The following is a 27,238-nucleotide window of genomic DNA, read 5'->3' as shown; positions in this document are numbered from 1 at the left end:
ACTGGACGGGTAGAGAGGCCTCAGAGACTCGTTGGTGGGGCTTGCCTGTTTTTAGACAGACAGGTGCAGTTTAATGTACTTGCTTATTTCAGAATAAGTTCTGAAAGGTGAACTTAAGTATTGTCTCTGTTGAAATACAAAATAGGAAGTTTGTGATGGAATAAGAGTTAGGAGCCTGGCTGAGATCCATTTGAATGAGGACACAGAGGCTTCCAGTCTGAGGAAACAGCATCAGCTGAGGTATTGGCAAGATGGAGTGGTTCAACCATTATAAAAAGTCTCTTGCTACTTACATGAGGTCACTGAGAGGAGAGGAAGGCTTGGACATCACCCAGGATGTGAAACCCCCAAAAAGCCTCTACATTGAAGTATGGTGTTTAAAAGACTATGGAGAATTTGAAGTTGATGATGGCACTTCAGTCCTGCTTAAAAAAAATAGTCAGCACTTTTTGCCTCAGTGGAAGTGTGAGCAGCTAATCAGACAAGGGGTTCTGGAGCATGTGCTGTCCTGACTGTGTTCTGGGATGACGACAGCAGGGACTTCAGGCTCTGCCAGGTGTGAAGCTAAGTCTAGCTCATGGAAACATCCTCACTGGACCTCCCCTCCTTCTTTGATTTTAAATTTACAGACATGCTCTAAAATAACCACGAAGGGCACCTGGGGCGGGGGGACTCAGTGGTAGAGCACTTGCTTAGCATTTGAGAAACTCTGAGTTCCATCCCTAGCACCTCAAAAGACAGGACAACAAAAATCAAAGAGCAGACTATAGACCAGGAGCATGTGGCTACAAGTATAATCTGCCACCTGTTAAACTTTGTTACAAGCTATATCTCTAGTCATTGCATTCCCACAGTAAATGCTGTACTTTTATAAATAAAAATCAACAGTCTTCAGTTGAGGGGTGGGGGGGGAGAGTTAGGAGCCTTAAAATCCTGGATTTGCCATGGGAAATGTTGAGACCTCCCATATGTAAAAAATGTTTTTCTAGACACTGGGGAACTGTCTTTAAAAGAAAAAGTCCAGGTATCTGAAGTTGAGTGTTTTAGAAGGTCTACATAGAAGAAAAGATCATACTTTCTGAAGGTAAATCTTGCTGGGCTCAGAAGCATGTGCTCACTTGCTGTTCTATCTGGCTGCTATCTGCAGGCAGTTGATGTCAGCTAGCCATTGTCACAGAGCCTTCAGCTCCTGCCCACCATGAATGAAGCAAACTCTTGTCCACATCTAATTAGTTGGACCTCTTGGTCATAGTGGTTGGCATGTCTGAGTTGACTCCAGCATGCATACTGTGGTCTCAACTTTTCTCAGCTCTGCAAAGACTGTGGAACTAGGTGGGGCTTACCTCTAAGCCATGATGTGGTTCAGGTTCCATGATGATAGGTGTGTGCCCTCTGTGTTCCTGCTGTTGCTGTTGTATTTGTTTGCTTTCTCTTAACACTGAGTCTGTGAGCCACACTGGGATAGAGGATGCTTGGGCTGGGGAGATCATGTCACTCTGCCTCCTTAGAAGTAGCCTGTTGCTTGCCAGGCTATCTGAACACTCCTGGAGCCTCCGTGGTATTAATGAGGAATGAGGGCCATGTCAGGACAAGGCAGATGGAGAACTGGTTTCTCTTGATGAAAAGAATCATGTTAATTGTTGTGTGGGGATTTTCTCCTTTATACCAAGCCTTTTACTTTTTTTAATAATTTATTTTTATTTTATGTTCATTGGTGTTTTGCCTGCATGTAGGTCTATGTAACAGTGTCAGAAGCCCTGGAACTAGAGTTACAGAGAGTTGCGAGCTGCCTTATGGGTGTTGGGAATTGAACCCATGTCCTCTGGAAGAGCAGTCAGTGTTCTTAACTGCTAAGCAATATCTCCAGCCCCCTGAATCAGCCTTTGACAACTTGCTATAGAGGCTTACAAAGACAAACAGATCACCCCAAGATCCTTTTAATAAGGCCAGAGAAGACTGGATGGATGTCTTTATGAAAATACGGAAGATTTAGTAGAACTCCACTGTGTTCTTTACTGCTCCATTTTTTCTTCCTGCTAATACTAGTTACAGGTATGTAGGGTGTGTGTTCACCGTAATTATACTCATCTTATGAGCTGGGACCTTTGTAGGTACATGCCGCTTTCCCAGGACCTGATACATGCATGGCTCTTGTAAACTGGCTGTTTGGTAGTGTAGGACTGTGTTGAGGGCGTGGGTAGGCAGAACTAAAGGAGAGTTGGGACATTCTGTGTACAGGAGAAGTCTTAACTGAAGAGGGATGGACTGGGTGTGGTGGTACACACCTCCCTGCAATCCCAGCATTGGAGAAATGGAAGCAGGAAGATCCAGACCTCAGCCTCAAAACACCCTGTCTCAAGGAACACATAAGTGAGGCAAGAAGTAAGGATGAGTAAGGATACTGAAACTTAAAGGCCTGTTTTTCTAAATAGGATTGAGAAATCAAAGGAACTAGACTCAGGACTTTGGTTTATCTACAGAGTATTTTTTCTGCTGGTTCTTTGTTACGACTTGTCCAGAGCCAAGGCAGTCTTTAGTTCCATGCAGGGAAATGCCACTGGGTACCACAAAATGAAATTCCAGAATCCCCTCTGGTTTTAAGGTCAGCACCAGGACTTCTCCTGGTGTGTTTGCTCTCCTTGGTTGTCCCTGGGTGAATGAAATGCAGCACCGTGCTCAGAAAGGAGAGGCCTCTGGTGCCTGAGTTGTTAGCTAAGCACACCTAGGATGGGTGGACCATGGGAGTCCACCAGGTAGGTTTCCTGTTGAAGAGCTACATGTGAGTCACCGGTGCTGCCCCTCCACTGGCTCAGTGCTTTTGTTCTGTTTCTCCAACTGAAACACACTGTTGTCTGCAGCTCTTCTTTTCCTCTCCTGGGAAATTTACTGTGCCAGTGGCCAGGAGACAAAGGAACAAGGACCGTTTGTGTCCCCAGACTGGGTTCAGTGCCCCACATGAAGGTGGCTCTTACACTTCTCTGGTTGTGCTTTTCAGAGGAAGTTTCTCCTTAACACTGTTTCTGCACTGCTAATGGAAGGATCGTTTGGAGATTGTTTGCTGTTTACTCAGTCACGCTAACTCATGTTGCCAGTTTTTTGGCGGCTCCAGCCAAGATCTCTCGCCTCTGACAGCTTCTGCACTCTCCCCTTCCTCCTCTTATTACGCAGCCCAATCTGTCACCCGGACAACGGGGGCCTGTACCCTGCTGATGGCTTTCCACACATGGCAATAATGACTTTTGGCAGGCCAGGAAGGCGTCAGAGGCGAGTTTGTGCGTCCCTTCTCAGAGAGATGGCAGGCCCCCTCTCCCTGTTAGTAAAAGCACTTTGTGAGGTTCTGGGTAAATAAATGAGTCATTTTAATCCAACTGACAGGCTGGCACCTGAGCAAGCTGCCTTCCATCTGTACTCCTGGGTCTCATGGAGGCCGCCAGTTGTCAAGCCCAGGGCCTTCAAGGCTTCATTGGTGAATGTCTTTCAGAGCTGACTTTAGTGATTCTTTTGCCCTAATTAGGTTAAAGGAATAAAATGAGGCTGTGATCAGGCTTAAGCTTTGAGAGCTGAGAGGACAGAACTGAAACCTTTCCAGCAAGTCAATTTCCTGTTGCTCTGGTGTGAGTAGCTAACACCTTCCTAGAAGACGGGGCCATTGTTGGCCTGTCTTGTGCTTGCTCAGGGCGGAGTAGGATGTGGTGAGGGAGAGTGGAGAAGTGTTAGAGTTGCCACTGTTTTCTTCATTATGAAGCAGCACACTTGGGTTGCACTTGTTAGGATGGTTCCTGTATATACTGTCTCATTTGTCCTTCATTAACAAGGCAGTTCTTAGCCTCAGTACAGGTAGGTGGCTTGGTGCAGCGGGCTGACCGGCTGGCTCCAGTCCTCCCTGCTGTGGACCAGATCTGACTCCTTCCCTTAGCCTCGGTGCTTGGGAGGGGGGATGCAGAAAGTGTCTGGATTAAACCTGGGGAGAGTGCTTGGCTGTTAGCAAACTCTGCACAATGAAGAAACAGCGGACTCCAGCATTGGGGCACATGCCTGCAATCCTAGCTTGAGAGGCTGGGATGGGAGGAATGGAATTCACATTCAGCCTGGGCTCCCTAGCAGGACTGTCAGAGAGAGAAACTGGGGTGGGGTGGGGGACTGGGGTGGAGCGGCGAGGCTGCTTGTGCCCTTCAGCTCTCATTGTTTCGGCTGGAGAGCTCACCCAAGGCCTCAGGCATCCAGCAAGTGCCACACCACTAAGCTGTATCTTCAGCCCTATTGTAGAATTTAATCTCTTTCCTGGGTGAATTTACTAAGCTTGCTGTATGGGGTGGAGCTTGTGACGGCTAGCCATGGCTTCTCCAGGCTCGGTTTCATCTAGATGCTGCTCTTGTTTTCTGTGTCTATTCTAGCAGAACATTAAGCTTTGCACAAAGCCTGTTTGAAAAGCTCAGGTAGCCCCAATCCTGTGTCTTGCAGCAGAGTGCCGAGAGCTAATCGTGTCTCACCAAGAGTTTAGCAAGCTGAAGAACCATCAGTTTCCTCAGTGTTGGCAATGGTTAGTGCTAAGAGCTTCTTCTGCTCCCTTGTGCTTGAAGAACATTCTAGATTGCATTCTGACACATAGTCTAGATTGTTCCACAGCACTAGCTTCAGGCTCTCGGAGGATGCTGAGCTGACAGTATTAACTTCCACTTATACACTTAAGAGTGCAGCTGGGTCCTGCTCAGACATCTTGTTCAGGCCTACCCTTGCTTCTTACAGAAACTTAGCATAGACTTGTTTAAAAAGTAGTTTGTCCAAATTCTTACTTTTGTTGTTTTGATTTGCTTTTTTTTTTTTGAAACAATGTTTCATTGTGTAGCCCTGGGTGACCTGGAACTTTCTGTTTAGACCAGGCTGGCCTCAAACTCACAGAGATCTTCTTGCCTCTGCCTCTTGAGTGCTGGGATTAAAGACCTATGGCAACACACTTGGCAAAATCCTTATTTTTAAAGAGTGGAAGGGAATGCAGACATTCTCAGCCCTGAAATTAAGGAGAGCATGGTGGGTTTAGAAAGTCATCCTTTACATCATCAAAGTAACAGTTAATATAGACAAGGAGTATCCATAGAATCAAGAACCTTGGGTGAAATGTGACAAGGAAGGATACTCTCATGACTTTGAATCTGACTCTGCAGTTATGTCCCTTCTCAGTGAAGAGAGCTGTTAGATACTGAAAGACCCTAACCCTTCAGGCTTACACCCCCCAAGCCCCAGGAAATAAGGAACTAAAAAGAAAACTAGTCCTAAGGGCAAGCTGACTCAATCATTACTCAACCACCCCTGTAACAATGTAACAATGTAAAAAGATTTCTGTTAAGAGATGTGCTCAACTGTGACTGGGATAGTTGCAAGTGTTCCAGGAAGGACCACTGTGACCTTTGTGTAAACTCCACTGCCGCCCTGACACCCCCCTTGAGGTTTCAGGAAGAATGTACATGCGGACTTGACTGTACACACTCTGTGATCAGACCATGATCTTGTGAAACGAAATTGTATGGGAATTATAATCTTATGGCTTTTGTGGGTTTTTCCTTTAAAAGCACCCATGTGGCTACAGTAAGATGCGACTCTTGCTCTCAGGACAAGAGTAGCCCGTCTGTACAGTCGCTTCAATAAAAACCTCATGCTGTTGCATCAACTGGACTGGAGTCTGGGTTCTTGGGGTGCCCACTTGAGGCCCTAGATTTTGGGGTCTAACAGATACCACTTACCTCACTGATTAAGCACAGCATCTCCCATGTCAGTCAGCAGGCCTCCCTATGTCATGGAGCTGTGAGTAGTCCACATTGCCCCAAAGGTACCATTCTGCCAGAATGCCTGCCAGAACCCTACCATGTGGAAGCAAGTAGGTATACCTGGAGTGTGGAATGTTTCTTTGGACAGCATCAATAAAATAAACAAGGAGCTGGAGAGATGGTTCAACAGTTAGGAGCACTGGCTGCTCTTGCAGAGTACCTAGGTTTGGTTCCTAGCACCCATATCAGTAGTTCACAACTGCCTGTAGCTCCAGTTCCAAGAGATTCTGCGCCCTCTTCTGGTCTCCACTACTCCTGTATGCACATGGTACACATAAACATACTTTCAGGCTCAGACACATACACATAAAAAAAAATTGTAAAACCCTAAAGTCTGTGGAAAGCAGGAGCACTGTGTCTTAGTTAATGTACTATTGCTGTGAAGAGACACCATGACCATGGCAACTCTTATAAAGAAAAATATTTAATTGGGGCTTGCTTACAGGTTCAGATGTTTAGTCCATTATCGCCATGGCAGGAAGCATGGAGGCGTGCAGGCAGACATGGTGTTTGAGAAGTAGCTGAGAGTACTATGTCCAGATCAGTAGGCAGAAGGAGGAGAGAGAGCCCCTGGGCCTAGCTGGAGTTTCTGAACTTCAAAGCCCACTCCCACCCCCAGTGATACTTCCTCCAACAAGGCTGTACCTCCAATAATGCCACTCCCTCTGAGTCTATGGGGGCTATTTTCATTCAGACCACCACTGGTACCATTCCAGATTAAGGAAATCTAGAGCTCTTGAGCAAGGATTGTGTTCATTGCTCACTTCTGGACTGGAAATAAAAGCATGCGTAGGAGTCATCTCAGGTAGAGTGGAAAAATTTGATACTGTTGGCTGATGAGAAAAGATGTTTCTCTGAATCCCTCAGAGTTGTTCATGGTGGTTAGTAGAAGAGCACTCTTACTTAGGAGCCCTTGCTGAAATATTGAAGACTGAGCTGTCACTACATTTGCAGATAGCTTTAGACAATTACAGTATATGTGCGTATGTATGTGTCTCCTGTGTCTGTGTGCTCAGAAAAGCAGATGTGTTAGCAGTGGATGGGTTAGAGAAAAGATTGCCAAACAACTCACTCTTCTGTAGATTTAAATTAAAGATTTCTGTATCAAAATTTTGGGGTAAATGATAACACCTGTTGTTTAAAACAAAGCAAATACCATAGGAAAATACCAAGAGAAAAGTAAGAGCCCCCTCGAATTTCTCTGTCCAGAGAAGTTACTTTTTGTTGTGTGAGACAAGATCTCACCATGTGGCCCTGGCTGGCCTAGAACCTGCTATGTACATGAGGTTGGCTCAGTGTCACACTCTTGCCTCGGCCTCTTGAACACTGGGATTATGGAATTTAAAGGTGTGAACCACCACATGGAGCTATTGGCATTTTGAGCCTCCTTTAGGTTATTCATCCATCTAGTTAATGATTTTTGTTTTTATTATTTCTCACTGACACCCCCACCCCTGAATTTTTTATTTATTTATTTGGCTATGGAAATCAGATCGTTGTTTTTTAATTTCTTTTCCTGTATGTTTTCGAGTGTGGGCATGACTGTGCCCATGGGGGGGTTAGAGGACAACTTCAGTCGGTCTTCTACCTTATTTGAGACAATTCTCTTTGCTGTTTTCTACTGAGTATGCCCGGCCGACTGGCCCATGAGCTTCCAAAGGTTTTCCTGGCTGCATTAACCAGTCCCACTGCAATCACTGGCTTCGAGGCGTGCACTGCTGCGCCTGGTCTGCGTGGGTTCTGGGCATTCGGACATGGCCCTCATGTTTGCCCACTGAGCCATCTCTGGCTTTCATTGTTCATGGTCTGGTTCTAAAATGCATCTTTTTGGAGTTGGTTAGCATGCTCCCTGTCTCCCATATTCCTGCAAGTTAATGATTGGTTGTAGACACTTGATTAGGTTTGGCTGAAGGGTTTAGCCTTTGACAAGAATTAATGGTTAAGCTATACTGATTCCTATTGCATAAGAACTGATCACCTTCCTTCACAGCAGACACTTGAGTGTCCACTTTGTGTCTTTGGCCCATCTTCCTCCAGGTCTCCTCTTTCCCCTAAAGGTAACTATTTTTCTAAATGTGGAGCACTTTCCTCCATTACTTTTTTTTTAAAAAAACAAGAATGCTTGTGTTTCTTACACAAAAGCATATTACACATACACAAAGGTCTCTTAGGAACTCTTCAAATTAGTAGAATTTCTTGTCTTTAATCTTTTATTCAGTCTGTTTCTTCATAGACAGTGCTGAATGAATAGTCTCTGCTTACCTGGTATTGCCTTTTACCAGGATCTCTGTAGAAGTGAGGCTGCTTTCCAGGGTGGCAAGTGTAGATGTGTTTTGTAAGTATTACCAGGCTCTCTGCAATGAGAGTGTGTACGGTTCTGCATTCCCACCTTAGTGCATGAGTTAGTCATCATCTCTTGCATGGTAGAATGTACTATTGGCAATAAGGCCTTGCAAAAGTGAAGCAGGCCTGCATCTGAGGGTTATACCTCCCCCACATAGTTGTATCCTAGGCTTCAAACCTTGTTTGGTTTTTTTTTTTTCCTTTGACAAATGGAGGTAATAGCTGTTTTTAAGATTGGTTAAGGCAGTTTGGTGAGGTGGCTCAGCAGGTAAAGGAACTTGCCATCAAGCCTGACAGCATGATTTTAGTTCTAGGAACCATGTAGTATGAGGAGAGAACCAATACTACAGGCTGTCTTCTGACCTCCACATATGCAGTGGCATGCACCCTCTCCTCCAATAAATAAAGTTAATATTTTTAATTAAAGATTAATTGAAGCATTGTGGGTAAGATGCTAAGTTCCACTTGGTGTCTTGAGTGCTAGTGGACCCTTGCTGTGGCTGCTGGACTTGAATGTGAAAGCTAAGTGCACATTACTGCTGCAGACTAGGCAGTTCCATGTAGTCTCTGCCAGAATGGCAGAAGGATAGAGAGAGCTGAGAACTTTGGCTCTTTGGGTGGTGACCAGTTGAAAGGGAAAATAAATCTCCATCCCTTTCATGACTTCTCAGCTGTTCAGTCAAGTCTTTGAAGTGATGGGCAGGTTTGGAGTGTATCCTAATCTTAACTCCCAGAAGTGACTGCAAACTTCTTAATCCTTCCTGCTCTAAACCCAACAGGCAGTGTCCTCAGTAAACACTGCAGCTCACCCCCTTCACAGATGAGGGCTTTGGGAGGTGTTTCAGAAGCATACCAGCGTGCTGTGTAACTGTTGTTGCTCGGCATTACTAGTAGTGTAGGGCTGAGATAATGATCCATGGATCCATTTATCCTAAATGGCTTTTTCCTTTATTTGAGAGGTGACTGTTTATTTGAAACATGGTCTCCCACAGCCCAGGCTCACATTTACTATGTAGCTGAAGATGACCTTCAATTCCTGATCCTCCTCCCTTCAATCTCCCAAGTGTTGGGATTACAAGAATGTGCTGTCAAAGCCATATAGGATTTCAGAATTTTTACATGGTACATTGACAGCTGCAATTTAAGGTCTTGGGCTGACCTGTACATTGTGTTATGGGTTATATAAATTGTCTAACTCACCCCAGGACAGAATATTTTTATATTTATTTATTGGGCATAGGTGGGTTGAATGGCCTGGTACATGTGTGGGAATCAGAGGGCAACATGTGGGAATTGGTCCTCTCCTCTACCATGTAGGTTTTAAGGATCAAATTCAGGTTGTCAAGCTTGGTGGCAGGGGCTTCTACCCTCTGAGCCATCTTGCTGGCCCCTGATTCAGAATTTTTGATGACAGATAGATTTCAATGGGCCCTTAAGCCACCTAAAGTTGTATTCAAAATCGTACATGCATGCATGTGTGCCTCTGCATGTTGGCATGCGATTGTGTGTGTGTGTGTGTGTGTGTGTGTGTGTGTGTGTGTGTGTGTGTGTACATCTTCAGAATTTGTATTATCAAGTATCATAAGTTCAGAAACTCAGAAAGGCATGGTAACACATTGGTAAGACCTTAACTTCAAGGCCAGCCTGGGCTACAAGGTTCTAGGGTCATAGAGCAATAATCTGTCTCCAAAAACAAAGGGGTGGGGTGGGTAGAGAAACTCAGTTTTAAATCATAAACTATATTCTCTTTGTTTTAAAGGATGTTGCAGCTCGAGGCTTAGATCTCCCACAAGTCACCTGGATTGTTCAGGTAATCTTCTAGTCATTGAAGTGTGAGTATAGGAGCGTGAGAAGATGCATTGAATGATCATTATTACCCTCTTGGGTGTTGCCCTGGTAACCAGGCAGCAGCCAGCCCTGTCTGTACATTTCACATCTTTCCTTAGCCCAGCCCCTCTGCAGTACTGCAGCAGAACAGCCAGGCTGGCGTTCTCAGGAGAGAGTGGCAGACTCTCCTGCTTCCAGACTAATTCATGTAACAAACCCAGGTTTCAAGAGTCTGAACATAACAGGAGTTACTCAGGCCCTCAGGAGGCTTCGTTGTGTCCCGAGGAGATGGCTCAGCTGTCCTGAGAGCTGTGTCCATGTACATTGACCTGCAGGGAGCAATTAAGGTCCTGACAGCATCTTACACATACCTCCTGCCTTAGACGTTTTGCCAGAGGGTACAGGTGTTAGTGCTATAGTCTAGTGGGTTTCATTTTGTTTTGTTGGTTTTTTTCTTTTCATTAGTCTGCAGATTGGTATTTTTAAGCCTGTCTGTCGGGGCCAGGGGACATGTGCCCTGTTTACCTGACTCATGGTTTATTCACATTTTATGGCTTGTCTTAGACTGTGAAACCTGATCTGCTCGACATAAGTTATCATGTTGGGACTGGAAGCATTTTGTCTCTTTTCATGCTGGCCACAGAACCAATGCGAGAGGGGTAGAGAGGGGTGATTTTAGTGTGCTGGGGGCAGACTCTGGTTTATTATGGGAAGCCTGTACTGTGACTGTTGACAAGTTTAAAATGGCTGGCCTTTCATGTAGTATAGTTACCTTAGTCTGCTGATCTTCCATTTGTGTAGCAGCAAAGGAAGGAAGGAAGGAAGAGCAATCATTTAGCTATGAAGATAGCAGAGTTATTGCCAGAGACAGCAGGATGCCTGCCAGGATGTTCTCCGGGATGGGAGCTGCCCTTCCCTTGAGTCAGGAACGCACTCCCCATAGCAGAAGCCTGCCCTGTCTGATCTGGACTGTCTACTTGCCCACTCGACTGGGACGGCGGAGTAGAGTTGCAGCAAGATGGTTGGCCTGCCCCTGGGGCCAGCAGCAGAGATGGACTCTGCCAGCACAGTGGTTGGTGCCCTTCATCCTTACACCTCTTGTCCGCTATGGCCGCCTCCCAGCTGCTATGTCTACCAAGGAAGTAGGCCAAGGTCATATGGTCATCCTGGAGAAATTTACCCCACCTGCTTACATTCCACCTTGCAGTCACTTCAGCGAAAAGATGCAAATAGAAAAATGAAGAGACCTGTAAGCAGTACAGTTAAAAGGGAGACATTGGATGAGATGTGTCTTATTCATCTGAAACTTGGCCACTGTTCACATTTTTATGTCAGAGCCTTATTTCAGTGAAGCCGGAGCTTCAGGGTTGAGTGATGGTGTCCGATTGTGTTAGAGTAGCCGTCGCCAGGGTACCTGGAGGCAGGTGAGGGGTTTGCTCTTCCAATTAGTGGCAGTCCCTTGATCTATGAACACCTTCCTTTGTGTTGTCCTTTTTAGTACAGTGCTCCGTCTTCACCTGCAGAATACATTCACCGGATTGGAAGAACTGCCCGGATTGGCTGTCATGGGAGCAGCTTGCTCATTTTGGCTCCTTCAGAGGCAGAATATGTCAACTCGTTGGCTTCTCACAAAATCAAGTGAGTCAGAAACCTGAACGGGGTTTCGCTGATCTCATGTAATTAACTTTCTGTCACTTTTTGAGTGGATGGGCCTTGTAAGCTGCTGAAGAGCCATTAACCCTTGTGATCCCTAAATGAGTTCCAGAGTAGCCAGTGGCGAAAACTGAAACCCTCAGTACTATCCTCACCTGGCAGTTCCCATTGCAGTGCCAGTAAGTTACAGGGTGGCCTGTGCCCCAGGTTTTTCAGCTTTTTGTAGGAGGCAGGCCCTTAGAGCTTCCTCTCGGAGGCCTCTTCATGCTCTTTTTATCCTGTGCTTAGCATCTCACAGCTTCAGTGCTGATTTGTCTTTAAAGAAATAACAATGATTTGCTCAGCACACAGTTTTCTGCCTTCATGAAGGAAAGGGATCCTCAGAGCAGTCAGAACAAGGCTACTGACTGCGTTATCTGCAGCCCCCTTCTTGTGTGTGGTGTTGTCAGGTAACTGGCCTCACGTCCTTGTGGGAAGCTCACACGGAAATGATTGACCTGGGCCACTTAAGGGACTTGTCTGGCCTTCTGTAAGTTCTCTGACACCTGAAGTCACAGGTTCTAACAGTGAGCTTGTAAAGGCATGCAGGGTTTGACACAGATCTACTTTTAAGAATTTCTTCTACTCAAACATGACAGAGTGATGGATACAAGTCTATTTGGAAGCCCTGGAAGAGCCATGTGTCTGCCCAAGGTGGTGGTGTGATGCATGCCAAGCCCAGAAGCCTCACTGGCTGCTCAGGTGCTGTGAGAACTGATGCTGTGCTGTGTGCGTGTGTCTGTGTGTCTCTGTGGGCTGCTGCATGTGGTGATTCTTGTCTTTTCCTCTTTGACCAGTCATACATTTTATGTAAAACTGAAACTCCAAGGACACTCTCTACCCCTGTACAAAGTTGTAAACACTGCTGGGGACCTGGTCCAAGGATGCCAGTGGACTGACCTACAGACTTGAAGAGCTGTGTATGGCTGTCCTACCAACTCTTGCCACATTTCCAGCAGGCAGGACTCTCTGTCTAGTGAGATTTCTCAGAACTTTCCAGACTGTTAGCATGGGCATTTGTGGGCTGAGACAGTGCACCAGCTCTGTTGTGTACAAGTGGGCACCTGTTCCTGGTGGTCATTCAGGTGGGCCAAAATTAAGGTTTTCCTTCTGTTTGCCTTATTCCTCATCTTAATAATCTGTCAAGTGAAAGAGTGGGTTTGTTCCATGGAGGTGCACATATTTGATCTCATTTAGGAGAGGCCCTATGTTGTTCAGATAATCTCTCCCTTTTGGTTATGTCTCTGCCTGGATTCAGAGCCCTCCAGTCTGGGGCTTCTTAGTGCTCCTTGTGGTCCTCAGCATCTGGGCTGCCTTTTTGCTAGGCTGGTTCTGTGGGAGTCTTGGTGAATTGAACTGGAAGCCCATTGATGGAGCTGGTCTTGGTTTTCCCTGTTTCTTCTTACCAGCCAGAGCCACAAAGCACTGTAGTGCTCTCCTGTCTGCAGTCTGTGCACATGTAGAGAGCATCTTCAGTATCCTATGCTAAGGGCCCAGAGCAGTCCAGTCATCGGAAAGAATCACCATGCGCCATAGCAGCCCATCTTTCCTTACTCCTCTCCCTCCTTCCAGTCTAGACCTTCAGGATCCATTCACTTAGCCCTTCCCACTGCCTGCCCACGGTGCTCCCACCGTAGGCCTATCCACTCTGTCACAGTCCTCAGAAAATGAGGGCCACAGTTACAAGTGGTGTGTGTCAGTCACTAGAGCTAACAGCATAGGTGCTGCTGTCTCTTGTCCTGACTTTTCTTTAATAAACACACTCAAATTGATTTCTGTGAAGGGTTCAGAAATGAACCTAAAATTGAAAAGGGACAGTGACTAACTCAAATTGGAATTGTTAGTGAGTCAAATTATTTTAAAGACGTAGTAATTACTGTCCTCTTGAATGTCAGCACTTCTGTGCTGTTTACATGAAAGAAGAGACACAGGGAGGCTAGGCTTTGACAAGAGGAGTGTTGAGAAAGATGATAGAGGGGAGGACCAGAAGGAAAGGAGCTGAGCCCTTTGGGAGTGACTGCAGAGTAATGTAAAAACTGTCACAAAGGATGAGGGTCCCTCCTTGCTGCCACCTGTCTCATGGCTAGACATAATCATTCTAGATAACTACTAGACCCTGGATTACTAGGGAGCAGCAGGCATCACAGTTCTGTTGATATCTGTATACAGGCTATTGCTTTGACTTAATGTAAACTAAAATGAGCTCTGATAAGAAAGAGTAAATTGTAAGACCTTGTGCGGGGGCTGCAGAGCTCTTCTCACAATTCACTCTAGTATACTGGGCAAGAGACAGGTGCCCTGGGTTGTTGCCACCTCCATCTGAGTGCTCAGACTTTGTTTTTCTGTCCTTTCCACTTATTTATGGTGCTGGTTCCTTTCTGCTTAAGTATGTTGCTAAGAAAGTCATTGCTGGTTTATTAAAATGAAAAGGCTTCAGTAGAACATGTGTGTCTTAGATCAAGCAGATGACATTTTGCTGGATGTATTTATTCCTGTCTTTTCCTTGTCCATAGGACTGAAATAATCATGGTAGATCTACTTTGTTCCTCAGAAGCAGGTTAGGAGGAAGTCTTTTAAACTTGGTGGCTACAGTTGCCTTCTATGGCTGGACTGGCTGTTTTATCACTTTTGTTTGTTTTAGGTTTGGGGGGGATGATGGTTCAAGACAGAGTTTCTCTGGCTGTCTTGGGACTCACTCTGTGGAATAGGCTGGCCTGGAACTCAGAGATCACCTGCATCTGCCTCCTGAGTGCTGGGATTAAAGGTGTGCATCAACACTGCCCTGCCATTTATCACATTTTTTAGCCCTAGCTATTTATCACATTTTTTTTTTCTTTCTCTCTCTCTCTCTGTTTTAAAATTTCACTCCCAAAGTTGCTTTTTGTTGTTTTGTCTTGTTTTCGTTTTTGAGACAGGACTTCCCCTGTAGCTCAGGCTGGCCTTGAACTCTCCACATGGCCCGATCTAGCCTTGGGCTTTTGTCAGTCCTTTTGCCTTAACTTCCCACATGCTGTAATTGTAGCTGTGAGCCACCACACCTCACTTTACTCCAGGTTCTTACATTTGTTTTCCATTTGGTATCTGTCTCTGCTCTCCTCCCCCAAAGGTAACCAGTCAGTCAATAGGACAGAGAAGAGCACAAGTGTGCCTTCTCACCACTGGGTTTTCAGGTGTAGGGGGCAGATTCAGCCACCGTATGTCTCTGTGCTTCACAGGTTTGGGGGCAAGACAAAATGCTCCTGGGGGAAGGGGTGACCTGGCCTTGCCTCCCATCTTCCCAACCCTCTGCTCCTGCAGCTACCTCTCCCTGCCATAGAGACATCTCTCCTTCACAGGGCTGTGTGTTGCTGAGGATGGGGGCTGGGGCTTAGGGCTCAGGAGGAGTTGACACGGCTCAGGTTTGTGACTGTCAGATGTGGCATTTTCCTTCATAGCCTTGTCAGAGTAACCGTTGGGGAAAGGGAGAGAATTGTCTTCACCGGAAAGAGGTTGCCATTCATGTTTTAATTTGCTGTTACATTTTCTAAAAGAAGAAAGGAAACATACAACAAAATCATTTGTCTTTTCATGATCTGTTTTTCTCCCCTGGAGCTCCTCCTTCCCTTTCCTCTGGGGGATGAGCTCAGCAGCTCACACTTCCTGTCTCTGGTTGTGCTTCCATGTTGCTCCCGATTCCAGAGCCATGGCCTTGTAGTCACTGTTGCTTTGGAGCTGCCAGACTCTCCTCGGTGGCCAGTTATGGTCTCTTGTTTTGACGCCTGGCTTCAACAGTTTGCTCGCGACTCCAGGTTTAAGGGATCATTTGGTCCTCAGCTCTGAATGATGAAGAGACAAGAGGATCAGAGACTCTCTAGAATAAAGAACAGAGGAGTCATGGATAGAGTTGGGGCACTCACCACCATCACTGTGCTCTTGGCCCAGTAGTTAAGGAGTTTTCTGACAGCCTATGTGAAATGATTCCTTGTCTGCTGAAGTCCAAGTATTAGGTCAGGAAGCAAACCTACTATGTTAGTAAACAAGCTTTAGGAAGAAGTAATGGTAGAAGGCTGGCAAGGCAGCTGATCTGAGTTCCACCCCCAAGACCCACATGCTAGAACTGACTCCTGCAGTTGTTCTCTGACCCCTACACAAGCCATATTGTATGTATGCGTCCATGTACATACACAAGCACATACAAGTAAATAAAAATGGCGGAGGCCAACATGGTGATATTTGCTTGTAATCCCTGCACTGAGTAGAGGCAGGAAGATCGAGGCCAACCTAGGTTCCATGGTGAGTCAAGGCCAGCAGCTTAGGGTACATGAGACCCTGCCCCAAAAAAAGTAGATGAAGAAAAGGAAAGGGAGCAAGATGGGTGGGCAGAAAGAACGAAGAACTCCTGTGTAAGGTAACATGCTTTGGACCATCAGAGAAAGGGAAGTATGGGACACTGGCTGACTCGGCCCTTTTGCTACCTTCCCTTTATCAGACGTCTAAAGGCCTAAGAAAGTCATCCTTGCTGGGTGACTTTAGTCCCAGCACTCAGGAGGCAGAGGCAGACGGATCTCTGTGAGTTTGAGGCCAGCCTAGTCTACAGAGTGACTTCCAGGACAGCCAGGGCTACGCAGAGAAACCCTGTCTGGAAAAAAGAAAAGAAGAAAGAAAGGAAGAAAGAGAAAGAAAATTATCCTTTTCTTCATAACAATTTTTATTAACATTTATTTATGCTGTGTGTGGGGGGGAGGGTAAACAAGTGTGAAGGTCAGAGGACAACTCTGGGATTCAGTTTTCTCCTCCTACTGTGTCGGTCTTGGTGGCTAAAGTCAGGTTGTGGGCGTGGTAGCAAGTCCTGTTCCAACTGAGGTACTCACTGGCCGGCTGTCTCTTCTTGGATGTTGCTTGTACTTCAGATCTAGTTTCAGAACGGGCCAGTTTTATACATCAGAATTTGTGCTATCTCCAGAAAAGTAAAAAAGCTGACTTCCATGTGCTCTTCTTACAGTGTTTCTGAGATTAAGATGGAAGATATTTTGGCTGTCCTGACAAAGGATGCTTGTTTTAAAAGGAGACAGAGGGGAGCCCAGGTGAGTGGCTCATATCTTGATCTGGGGTGTGGGGACTTCATGTGTGGACTGTTTCTTCTGCCAAACAGAATATACATTTTAAGGATTATGAGTATTAGATGTAGTCAGATTTGATTGTAGGGTTTTGTTTTTTGTTTTTTGGGGTTTTTTTTCCCCTTCTCTTCCCTCTGGATGTGTTTGCTAGTCTCATCCAGTTAATGGGCGCCAGTCCATTCTGGAGGACCGCCAAGCAGCAGCAGGCTCCACAGAAAGGAGGTCTAGGGCATTGGGTTTGGAGCCAGCACTGTAAGTTCACCCAGGTGGTGGCCCCTCTCCAGATCACCAGCGAGGACCACTGACTAGACTTGTCCATCCATAGCAGAATGGAAGAAATAAATATCTCTGTCTCTCTTTCAGACACACTTAGGTTGTCCATTTTTTAATGTGAGTGCACTGTCCACAGAAGAAGGGTAAAGTTGAGATCATTAAGAAGAAAAATTGTTTACTATTCATGCAGCTCCATATGGAGCTAGCGAGCTGTGCCTGCAGACCTGAGCATCCCCTCCCTACTGCCTCTCAGGCCCGCCTTTCTAGTCCATTGCTCAGTGTAGCGTATGCACCTGTGTATTGCTCTATGTGACTTGGCTAATTACTTGAATATTTTACATTTATTTTCTGAGGCCCGATGATGCAGTGGGAAAATCAGAGTCACTTGGATCAGGCCGAGATATTCCTCTCATGCATCAGGTGCCTGTATTTGGACCGATACTGCCTTTGAAGTAGGGCTAGATTTGCCAGGCCCTGGCTTAAGCTCTCTTTTTCCAGAGCACACCTAAGGGAGTTTATGTCAGCAGGTAGTTTTGAGTGGGGCCCCACTAAATCTTGGTAGTAACCCCGGGAGGTAGCTAGGACCTGGTTGCTAGGCCAGGAGAGTGATGCTCAGAGTGAAGGAGCTGCACAGACCGTGAAGCCAGCAACCTATCTTCGGAGCGCTCGTATCAGCTTCACCCTGTGGCCCCACTCGTACTGCCTAACCACAGCGCAGAAGGAGAACCCAAGTGCTGCTTGGTTTCTTTGTTTTGTTTTGTTTTGTTTTGTTGGTGAGACAGGGTCTCACTATGTAACCCAGACTGGCTTTGAACTCAGGGTACTGCGGGCTCAGCCTCACCAGTGCTGAGTGTCCAGGTATGCCCACATGACCAGCTGGAAATGCTCTTTTCAGTAGCGCTGACCATGTACCCAAGGCCTTGGTGCATACTTCATGTTACAACAGAACTGCACTCCAGACTCCACACTGAATTGTTTTTGTAAGTAGATCTTTGATGTTTCCACAGAGATGAAGTTTGGTCAGTAAATGATACCACACCACAGACCCTTGTGACTAGAAAAAGCTGTTAAAGATGCAGTTGATCAACAAGTTGTTCTAAGTGACTTTCCATGTGAAAGACACATCACAGGCATACTAGAGTGAGCTTAGTCTGTTTTTAAGGGCTTGAGCATCTGTTACACAGATGTACTGTGGTCTTTGCACACCTCGGTTATTCTGTAACTATTGTGCTTAGAGTTTCTATGTTTTAATGTTCCTGTAACTACTTCAAGCTGCTTCTCGAGGTTCCAGTTCAGCTCCGTAGTGTCAGCAGGGAGCTTGGGGGCTTTGGGGATGCGGCGTTGAGAGTGGGTGAAGAGCAGGTCCTTGGTCAGCTTGTCTCATACCTCAGCTGCTTGGGGTGTAAAATTGAGGTGTACATGCTCTTCTAAGGAGAGTAGAGGACAGTGTGAAAAGGTCTTAAAGCACAAAGTATCCCATGAGGTAGGGAGGGCTGTACAGTGTAGCTGCCACACTTTCCTGCCAGTGCTCTATAAATGGAGTGTAAGCACTGCCTGCCCTCCAGAAATGAGAACTGGCTGCAGAGTGACAAAGTGAGATCCGAAAAAGTTGGATCAGACAGCCGTCTGTAGTCTGTTTCTGGAACCAGCTTTGGTTTGAGTCTTTATCCCTGAACATAGACTTTCCTCTCCAGGGAGGTGATCCTTGTGTCTGTCTGAACAGTGCCCCCCTTCCCCTTTCCCTCTATTCTTTCAGCAACTGGCCATGTCATTTTTAACATGTGACCTTCTGTGGTCTTGTAGCATCAGTTCTCCTTAAGCCTTTCCTGGCTGGGGGCCGGCCTCAAAGACGTTCTGAGCCCTAGGAGCCATTGTAAAGGCCTGGCCTCGAGTCCTTACCTCGCCACTGCTACCTCTGTGGCCTTGGGCAGATTCCCTTCCTCCAGAACTCAGTCTTCCTGTCTGTAGAAGGAGAATAAGAGTGCCCATGTCTGAGGTTGCCTGAGAGTCTAATAAACGAGCAGAAAGAGCTCATTGTCCTTCTAACCGTGTGAGTTCTCCAGGGTGAAGACCGTCTCCCCAGCCCACCTGGCTCCCACCTTTTGGTAGGAATGAGTTGGATGCTTTTCTAGTTTTATGGTTTACTGCTGTTTGTTTGAGAGGGAATGCTAAGCAAGATTGGGTTTTCACTGACATTGCCAGGTATTATTAACTTGGAAAACTAAATTCATCACACTGGACTTCCTGTTGATTGAGACCTAGCTTATAGGACCAAGTTTCCTTTTTAACTCAAAGGAAAGACTGCCTGATCTAAGTTGCGGTGTTGTTAATCACACAGCTTTGGCCTGGAAGGGTGCAGTGGATGCTGGTCCAGCTTCTGTTCTGTTTCTCATGAAAAGCGTACCTGTCCTGGCTACTCACTCCTTAAAATGCAGACAGCTCTGCAGCAGCTGCACAAGGAGCAGCATGCAGATGCTGCACCTCGTTCCCATGCCCCTCTTCTTCACCAGCTCCACTCGAGCCCATGGTAAATGTCCCTTTGGCACACACATTTTTGGACTTCTGTGAACAGAAAGAAAGCGAGTGAAGCATCTGTAAAATGTATATTTCATATTTAGGTGTATGAAATATATATACAGCTGCGTCTGGGTGTGAGTGTTCACCTTCCTACAAAGAGAATAAATTTGATCTTTCAGCTTGACTGGGAGGCACTCAGAAGGTTCTGGGGACCACGAGGTGAAGCTTAGCTTGGCAGGAAAGTGATTAAAACAAAATTCTTCCATTTAGTTAAATATATCTTGGAAGTTGGCTGTTCAGCACAGTGCCTCCACTATGTACACACTCCTGCCCAGCACTGCCATCACCTAAAACTTTTCACAGACACAGTGGTCCAGGCTAGTTTTCTCTGAGATGTCTGTCTCTTGGCTGCTGGGCGTTGTGAAGTTTTTATGCAGAGTATGCACCCTCCCAGCATGTTTTTCTTCCAAGTTTTTTTGTTTTTGTTTTTTTTGTCCTGTGAGCTCTGCTTGTAAAATTCCCCAAACAGTCGCTGGCATTGGGAAGTGTTAAAATCAGATCAGAGCCCCTAGCTCATCTTTTCTCATGGTCTTTTGTCTCCAGGATCAGTGGGGTGTTGCAGACAGAGGCACACCAAGAGCCAGTAGAGGGCTGGAAGCATGTTTTCTCCACTGCCCGTGGTCCGCTAGCTGCAGGCTGGCTTCATTAACCGTCGCCAGCTTGTGTCTGAGGGTGGGAGAGGCACTGCTGCCTGCCTGCTCACGAGCCTCAGGGCTCTGACCCACTCTCATTACAGGAGCGTTTACCTGTCTAGGGCTGCGGTGGCACTGCGAACTCTGCCCCATTCCGTCTTCAGTTTAAATTTAGACTGTCCTCCCCACAACCAAAAATCACCCCATTCATTCTCAGGAGGGGCAGTCTGAAAGTATTTCTGGAATTGGGGGTAAGACATGCTTTTTCCTAAATGTATTGTTTTCTGTTGTTAACTTTTCATACGTTTCACTAAAACTGACCTCATCATTTTAACTGTGTAAGCCTGATTTTATAATTTTTCTACACATTTCACTTGTATATACACTCACATTATATATGTGTAATTTTTTTTTTTTGGTTGGGAAGAAAAGATGCCTCATTTTGAAACCTAAAGGGGGGAATAAGAAAAGCCCTTTGTAATATATTGCCATATTATCACTAAATCCCCTGACAGTTGTGACACAGAAGCAAGTCACCTGTCACTTAAGCTTGAGGTCTCTTTAATTTTCTCCTGGAATTCGCACCAGGCTGTCTTTAATTTGAGGCCTTTATTGGAATTCTGAAACCTCTCTGCCTCCCTGGCTCTCAGATCTATTCTGAGAGCTGTTACAGAATGTATACAATAACCAACAGAGGGATTCAGAGAGGGCTGCAGCTCTGTTTATTTAACACTCTAGAGGGATTTTTGTGCTTATTCGGTCCTGGCTGCCCGGCTTTCAATATCGCTTTGACAACCATTCTGCCCTTCTCATTAATTTTAAACAGTTAAAACACAGGAAAAAGAGGAAAAAGTTTTCATTATTAAAGTGCTTTACTTTTTAATAACAGAGGATTCTGTCCGCCAGGGGAAAGGGCATCTTCACTAATTTCACATTCATATTAAAAAAAAATGCAGGCGAGGTGACAGTTGTGCTGCTGAGGTGGCTTAATGAAAGGAGGACAGCAGAAAAGTTTGCATTTCACACCAGTTAAGAGGTGAAACAATCCTCGCTAATGACAATAGCAAATGTCCACTTTGGTAACATGGCTCCTCAGTGGTGCTTCTCCTGACATTGTGGTGGATAAAGCCCTTAGGGAGACCATGTACCGTGAAATCAGCTAGACTGTCATCAGCCAAACAGGTAGCAGGATGATGTGACTACACCAAAAACATCTTCGTGTTGTTAAGTCTCTATTCATGCAGAGAAGAGTATCTGTCCAAAAAGAGGCTTTCTTTCCTCTCCCTTCTATTCTTCCTCTCCAGCCTTAAAAGACACAGGGGGACTCGGGTGCCCACACTTGTCCTCTGAGGGCAGAGAGGAAGCCCGGGTTCTACAAAGGAGGATGGAGTCTGGGGCTCTGTAGCCATTTTACGTGAGTGGCTGCACTTGGGTGACCTGCCTCCCTAAGCTAGAGCCTCCTCATGCCGTTGTTTGTTGTGAGATAAAGGAAATAAAAATCACTACTTTCTAGAAAGAATTTTTAAAAGACATCTTTTCTCTGGGACTTTTAAAAGATGAAAATGGTCATATATATTATTAATAGTTTTCAGTGGCTACAGTGGTATTCCTGGCTGCAGGGACTAAGGCAGCCTTTGAATGTGGCTTACTGAAAAGCCACCTTCTTAATAGGCCCTCAGAACTTAGCATGGTGGTCACAGGCTTCTGGAGCAAACCTAAAACACTGGTAACCAACCTCTAGGAAGGGAGATCAAACTCAAGACTCGGGGATATAAAGCCTTGTAAGGCTGAATTTTAGGCAGATCACTGGAATGGTCTTAAGGAAAAAAAATGCTTTTTTTTCCACTATTGGGAGGGATGGGGATGTGGGGGATAAGGGAGAAAGTCTAAGGGGAAAAGAGTTATTTAAAAACAGCATGTATTCACTGTTTAAAATGCCAGAATTAGGCTTGGAAAACTCCAGAGTACCTCCAAAGGTCTTTCACTTTGAACATGAGTGATAAGAGGTCATGAAGGAAAGTAGGCAAACAAACAAATAGACCTGGTCTGCTCCCCCTTAACGCCGTCCTCATCTTTGCTTGACTTTAACATCTTTATAGCTCCCTTCTTTCCCTAGTAATATTGAAAGGATTACCCTCGTTGGCCCCTGGGTAGTTACCGTGTGATTTTACTGTTATTAAATCTATTATAAACTGCTTCATTATTCCTGACTTCAACTCTGCCTCTCCTTTAATCCTTCCGTCACCCTCCCAGAAATCCCATGCCAGTGGCCCCCAGGAAATCCGAGAACGAGCCACAGTATTGCAGACAGTATTTGAAGATTATGTGCACTCCAGTGAGAGGATGGTCTCCTGGGCAAAGAAAGGTCAGTGGAATTCTCAGGAGATTGGGGGTGGGGTAGCCCCACAAGGTGTTGGCTTCACCCCTCACCACACACTTCCATGGTTGAGAGGACATCCAGGGACTTCTGTGTACCAATCAAAGCCTTCATTCTGCAGTAATTCTGCAGGGTTTGGAATCGGGCTCGGAAGGCTTTAAAGTGATATTAAATGCTAATTTCATACATCTCCATTTTTCTCACAAATGAGGCTTTATCTTGGCTTATATCAGGACTAGAGCTCTGACCCAACAGCTTGGATCTTGGGGATCTGTTTTTTCTGTCTTTGAACACCAGACAGCAGAGATGACATGTTGGCAGAAATAGTTGTAGGATGGAAATTGGAGATGAAGATAAGGACTGGAAGCATTAGACCTAAGGAGTTCCTGTGTGAAGGTACAAATGAAAAGGAGAATGGTTGTGAGGACAGGCCATAGACCATGAACCTGGGCGATTCATAAAAGTGATACTGATGTAATTCTCGGACCCTTTGTAGAATAATAAATTAGCCCCTGGGATCCGGGTGTTAGGGTGGAGTTAACAGCTCATCTTGAGCAGTGAGTGTGGTTATAATCGCCACCTCTTTTTCCTAGTGGAATGCTCCTGCTGCTAACTGATTGGTGCAAAGATCCAAGTTGGAGCCGGGCCGTGGTGGCGCACACCTTTAATCCCCGCAGCAGGAGGCAGAGGCAGGCGGATCCCTTGAGTTCAAGGCCAGCCTGGTCTACAGAGTGAGTTCCAGGACAGACAGGACTACACAGAGAAACCCTTTCTCAAAAACCAAATAAACAAAAAGACCCAAGTTGGAGGGATACACAGTTCTTTCTAGGAGTTCCTTGAGATTTTTGAGAAAAATGAAGCTTTTTTTTTTTTAAACAGGAAGTCATTCTGTAGAGCAGGCTGGCCTCAAACTTACAAGCAATCTATCTGCCTGCTGAATGCTTGGGTTGAAGGTGTTACCAAGCATGGCTATCGTTCTTTTAAAAATAGTTTTCATTTAGTTTTGAGACAGGGTCGAGCTACATATGTAGCCCAAGCAGGTCTTAAAATTGAGATCCTCCTGCCGTAGTCTCCCAAGTGCTAGGACTACAAGCATGTACCACCACTCCCAGCTAGAAGTGTCTTTTAAAAAGTAATTTATTTGGCAGTGTTAATAGAGTTTGGTGCTGTCCCAGATGCTTCAGTGCATGAGGAGGTAGGTGGAAAACATCCTCTGCTTTATAAACTAATGTGTTAAAGGTACAGGAGTAGCTGTGAGATAGTAATGTAGTGAACAGGTATTTTAGATAGTGGTACAGACTACAGAAAGGGACAGCAGGTAAGGGGGAGGCAGGTGTGATGACTGGAATGTGATTGGTAAAGAGGTCAGAGTAAGCCTCGCTGAGAATGTGATAGTTCAGCAAGGCAAAATGGGATAAGTATTTATGTTCTAAAGGAAGGAAGGTGATGTAGTCAAGGTTGGGTTAGCTAGGGCAGAATCCTGTAGGGCTTGGAGGTTGCTCTGAAGTCTGTAGGGTTACCCCAAGTAGTCTTTGAACTAAGGTGTGGCTCGGGGCAAAGAGATTTGGTTGGTTGGTTGGTTTGGAGTTCTTTTGTTTGTTTGTTGTTGTTTTTCTGGTTTTGGGTTTTTGTTTTTTGAGACAGTTTCTCCTTGTAGCCCTGGCTATCCTAGAACTCACTCTGTAGAACAGGCTGGCCTCTGCCACCACGTCCAGGTTGGCCATAGGTTTTAAAAGGTCACTTGGCGGCTGTGTGAGAATTGACCCTGGGGTAAGATTGAAAGCTGGAGATTGGGTTCCAGTGAGTAGCCATCAAGCAGTAGATGAGAAAAACAGAGCGGCAGGACTGGAGATGCGGCTCAGTGGTCGAGCACTTGCCCAGAGAGCACAAGGCTCCCAAGCTCTGTCCTCAGCAGCAACAAAAAGATAAACAGATGTTTTCAGATAGTCATCATTAACCCTCAGCACAGGGTTTGGTTGTCAAGACACTTCAAACAGAACTGCATGTAATGGAAGTCTATTCTTGCCAGCCATATATAACTGGTGTCTGTCCTTCTAGTCACTTCTCAAATAATACCTTGTCTTCAGCAATTCCCCATAGTTCCGGAGAACCTCCCTGTAGAGGAGCCAAAGACTGTCACTGTGATTTTGACCTTTGGAGGAAGGTGACTGCCGCAGCTAAATTCGGATCGTTAGTGATGTTGCAATGGAAAGATGCCCGCCACACCATCCACTTTGGCTGTGTCAGTGGTATTCCTGTACCTTGGCAAGATTGCCCTACGTAGGTGCCTGGATAGTCGCTTGAAAGTTAGCAACAAGCAGTTGTCAACAATTGTGGTTGGGGGGAGTGTCTGCCATCAGCAGTCTATTGAAGCTGTAGGAGCAGAGCTGCTCCCACATCTGTGGTATATACATACAAGAAGAAAGTACATAGATCATTCCTCTTGTTTGCCAACTGATTTTCACTCCAGGTTTGTAAGGGCTGGAACCAGCTACCCTCACCTTAGACCTTAGTCACCTATCTTGGGACACAGAGACCTTCATTAATTTCTCCTATTACTTAGGATTGTGACTGGGAGGTTTGGAGGAATGTGTCTGCATCTGCCGCTCTAAAGGAACTTAACCCATGACATATGAAAAGCCATTGTACCCCATAAGTTGATACTACCTTTTGCATTTCAGTTTACATATACAAATTCCTCAACCAGCTTGCTTCCCTTTTTGTGACATTGCAGAACCTGCCTTGTAAATAATTAACAATGCAGCTGGCTTGCCTTCATGGCAGAAAACTAGGTAGAAACTGGGCCAAGTATACATTTTGCATGTTTTGACCCTATCGTTATTAATAGTCAGTTTAATTGTTGCTGGTCTCTAGAACAGTCATTCCTTTTCCTCTGCTCTGTGTGTTGTTTAACTAGGGACTTAGGCTGCAGAAGTAGCTGTAATGTGTTCTCAGTCTAGACTCTGAAGGAAAGTTTTGGAGAGCAGAGTCCTCTGCTTACACATGCCCCTGTTCCCATGGTCTGTCATCTCTATCTTCTGGCCTCCCTGCAGAGTAGGAATCATGTGTGGCTCTAACACTTGTGCTTGGAAGGGACACTTCTTGGTCATAATAATACATTTACCTCCTCACCTCAGTGGAAAGGCATTGGCTGGGCACGTTGCCAAGTGCTTTGTCTTTTAAGAAAACCATAACAAGGCATTCTTTTCTCACATCCTTTGGGTAATTGGTATAGGTATGTATACCTTTGTGGTGGACCAGATAGGGCTTGTAATGTGGGGCAGGAGGAGTGTTTCCAGCCTGCAATATTGTTCCTTTGCCACCTTATCCTAGGAGTGATCTGTATGACATTCCCATTCCTGATCCAGATGCCCATGAATAAAAAAGGACAAGGTGTCCAAGTGGATTATTTTAGACAGATTCCCTGTAATTCATACACCTTAAATAGCTCCCTGGAAATAAGAGCCGGCAACTAAAATGCTCAACTTTCATTGCCTGTAGCTCCATCCGTCACCCTGAATAAACGTCTCCTTTCAGTTCTCCACTTTCTGCTGTGCTGGTCTCACAGCCCTATTCCTTCTGTACATTCTAGACACTGCCAGCATGAACCACTTCCTGCCCCTGCTGTCTCAGAGTTAGCCAAACATGGAAGTCTATGCACGTGTGCAAGGACAGCCAGCTGTCTCTGTCCCAGTGACACTAAACCTGTAGGACACTAAGGTTTAGTTAAATATGCAGTGTGAAATGCTGCCTGGACCCATGTCTGGGTGTAAACATTTCCTGCCATTGCTCAGCAGCTTGTTATCCCTGTAAAGCTTCTAGCTGGGCACCTACATCTCTTGGGACAGATATATATCTACTTTCTTGCTTCCTGGAAGTGTGTGCTATGGAGGAGGAGGAAGATTGTGAGCCAGGCAGAGACCCAGGGCTCAGCTGCTTATGTGGAACAGTGGCAGAAAGCGAGATAGGGGCTGACGGGGTGCCCCGGACTCTTGGATTAGCTTGGCTCGGTGGGATGTTTTAGACCAGAGGTAAGTGTTGGGATTGGGGGAAGAAAGGGAAGTAGAAGAGTCAGGTCTTGGTGGTCACTGCAATGCCGGTGAGTTCCTCTCGGAGAATGTGAGTAACGGTGGGTGGGGCCAGTGTCGGAACCCTCCAGACAGCGCAGACCATTTGAAGTGTTAAAGATGCTCTTTGAAAAAGCTGGTCCCTGGTTATTGGAAGGGGAGTGAACACAGATTTAAGAGAGAGGTGCAGAGTAGTTGCTGTGCTTATTATTTCTCATCGATTGGGAAAAGGAGTTCACTTTGCTCAGTAAATAGAGCTTTGATGGATTCCCAGGATCCTTCCAGGAGCTGATCTGCTAAAATGACACTTTTTATTACTGTTCATAAACGGCAATCTCCAGGTGCTGCTGGGATATTACACTTAAGCTGTGGGCAAACTTGCCAGTCCAGTGGCTCAGCCACCCAGGTGAGGGAGGCTGGTGCCTGATGCCTTTCCTCAGGTCCAGGGCCGGTGCCAGCCCTCCTGGCAGAGGAGTTGGGTGTGGAAGTCAAAGAGCAGTGATGGGCAGAGTACACTGCAGATTGTCCCTCT

At 45.8% G+C, this 27,238-nt stretch overlaps 1 protein-coding gene across 1 annotated transcript in view; it reads left to right on the top strand.

Annotated features, from left to right (window-relative positions):
- The window catches only part of Ddx31 (DEAD-box helicase 31), a 70,942-nt gene that overhangs the window by 29,152 nt on the left and 14,552 nt on the right, over window positions 1–27,238 (top strand). The window contains exons 15-18 of the mRNA XM_052726587.1: window positions 9,925–9,975; window positions 11,491–11,630; window positions 16,666–16,747; window positions 22,516–22,627. Coding sequence (XP_052582547.1) covers window positions 9,925–9,975; window positions 11,491–11,630; window positions 16,666–16,747; window positions 22,516–22,627 — 385 coding nt within the window. The remainder of the gene's footprint in view (window positions 1–9,924; window positions 9,976–11,490; window positions 11,631–16,665; window positions 16,748–22,515; window positions 22,628–27,238) is intronic.

The sequence above is a fragment of the Peromyscus californicus genome, unplaced genomic scaffold, assembly GCF_007827085.1.
Source record: "Peromyscus californicus insignis strain IS unplaced genomic scaffold, ASM782708v3 Scaffold_7__1_contigs__length_154581171, whole genome shotgun sequence".
NCBI lineage: Eukaryota > Metazoa > Chordata > Mammalia > Rodentia > Cricetidae > Peromyscus > Peromyscus californicus.
The sequence above is the reverse complement of the archived record's forward strand: the minus strand, read 5'-3'. Positions and strand labels throughout refer to the sequence as shown.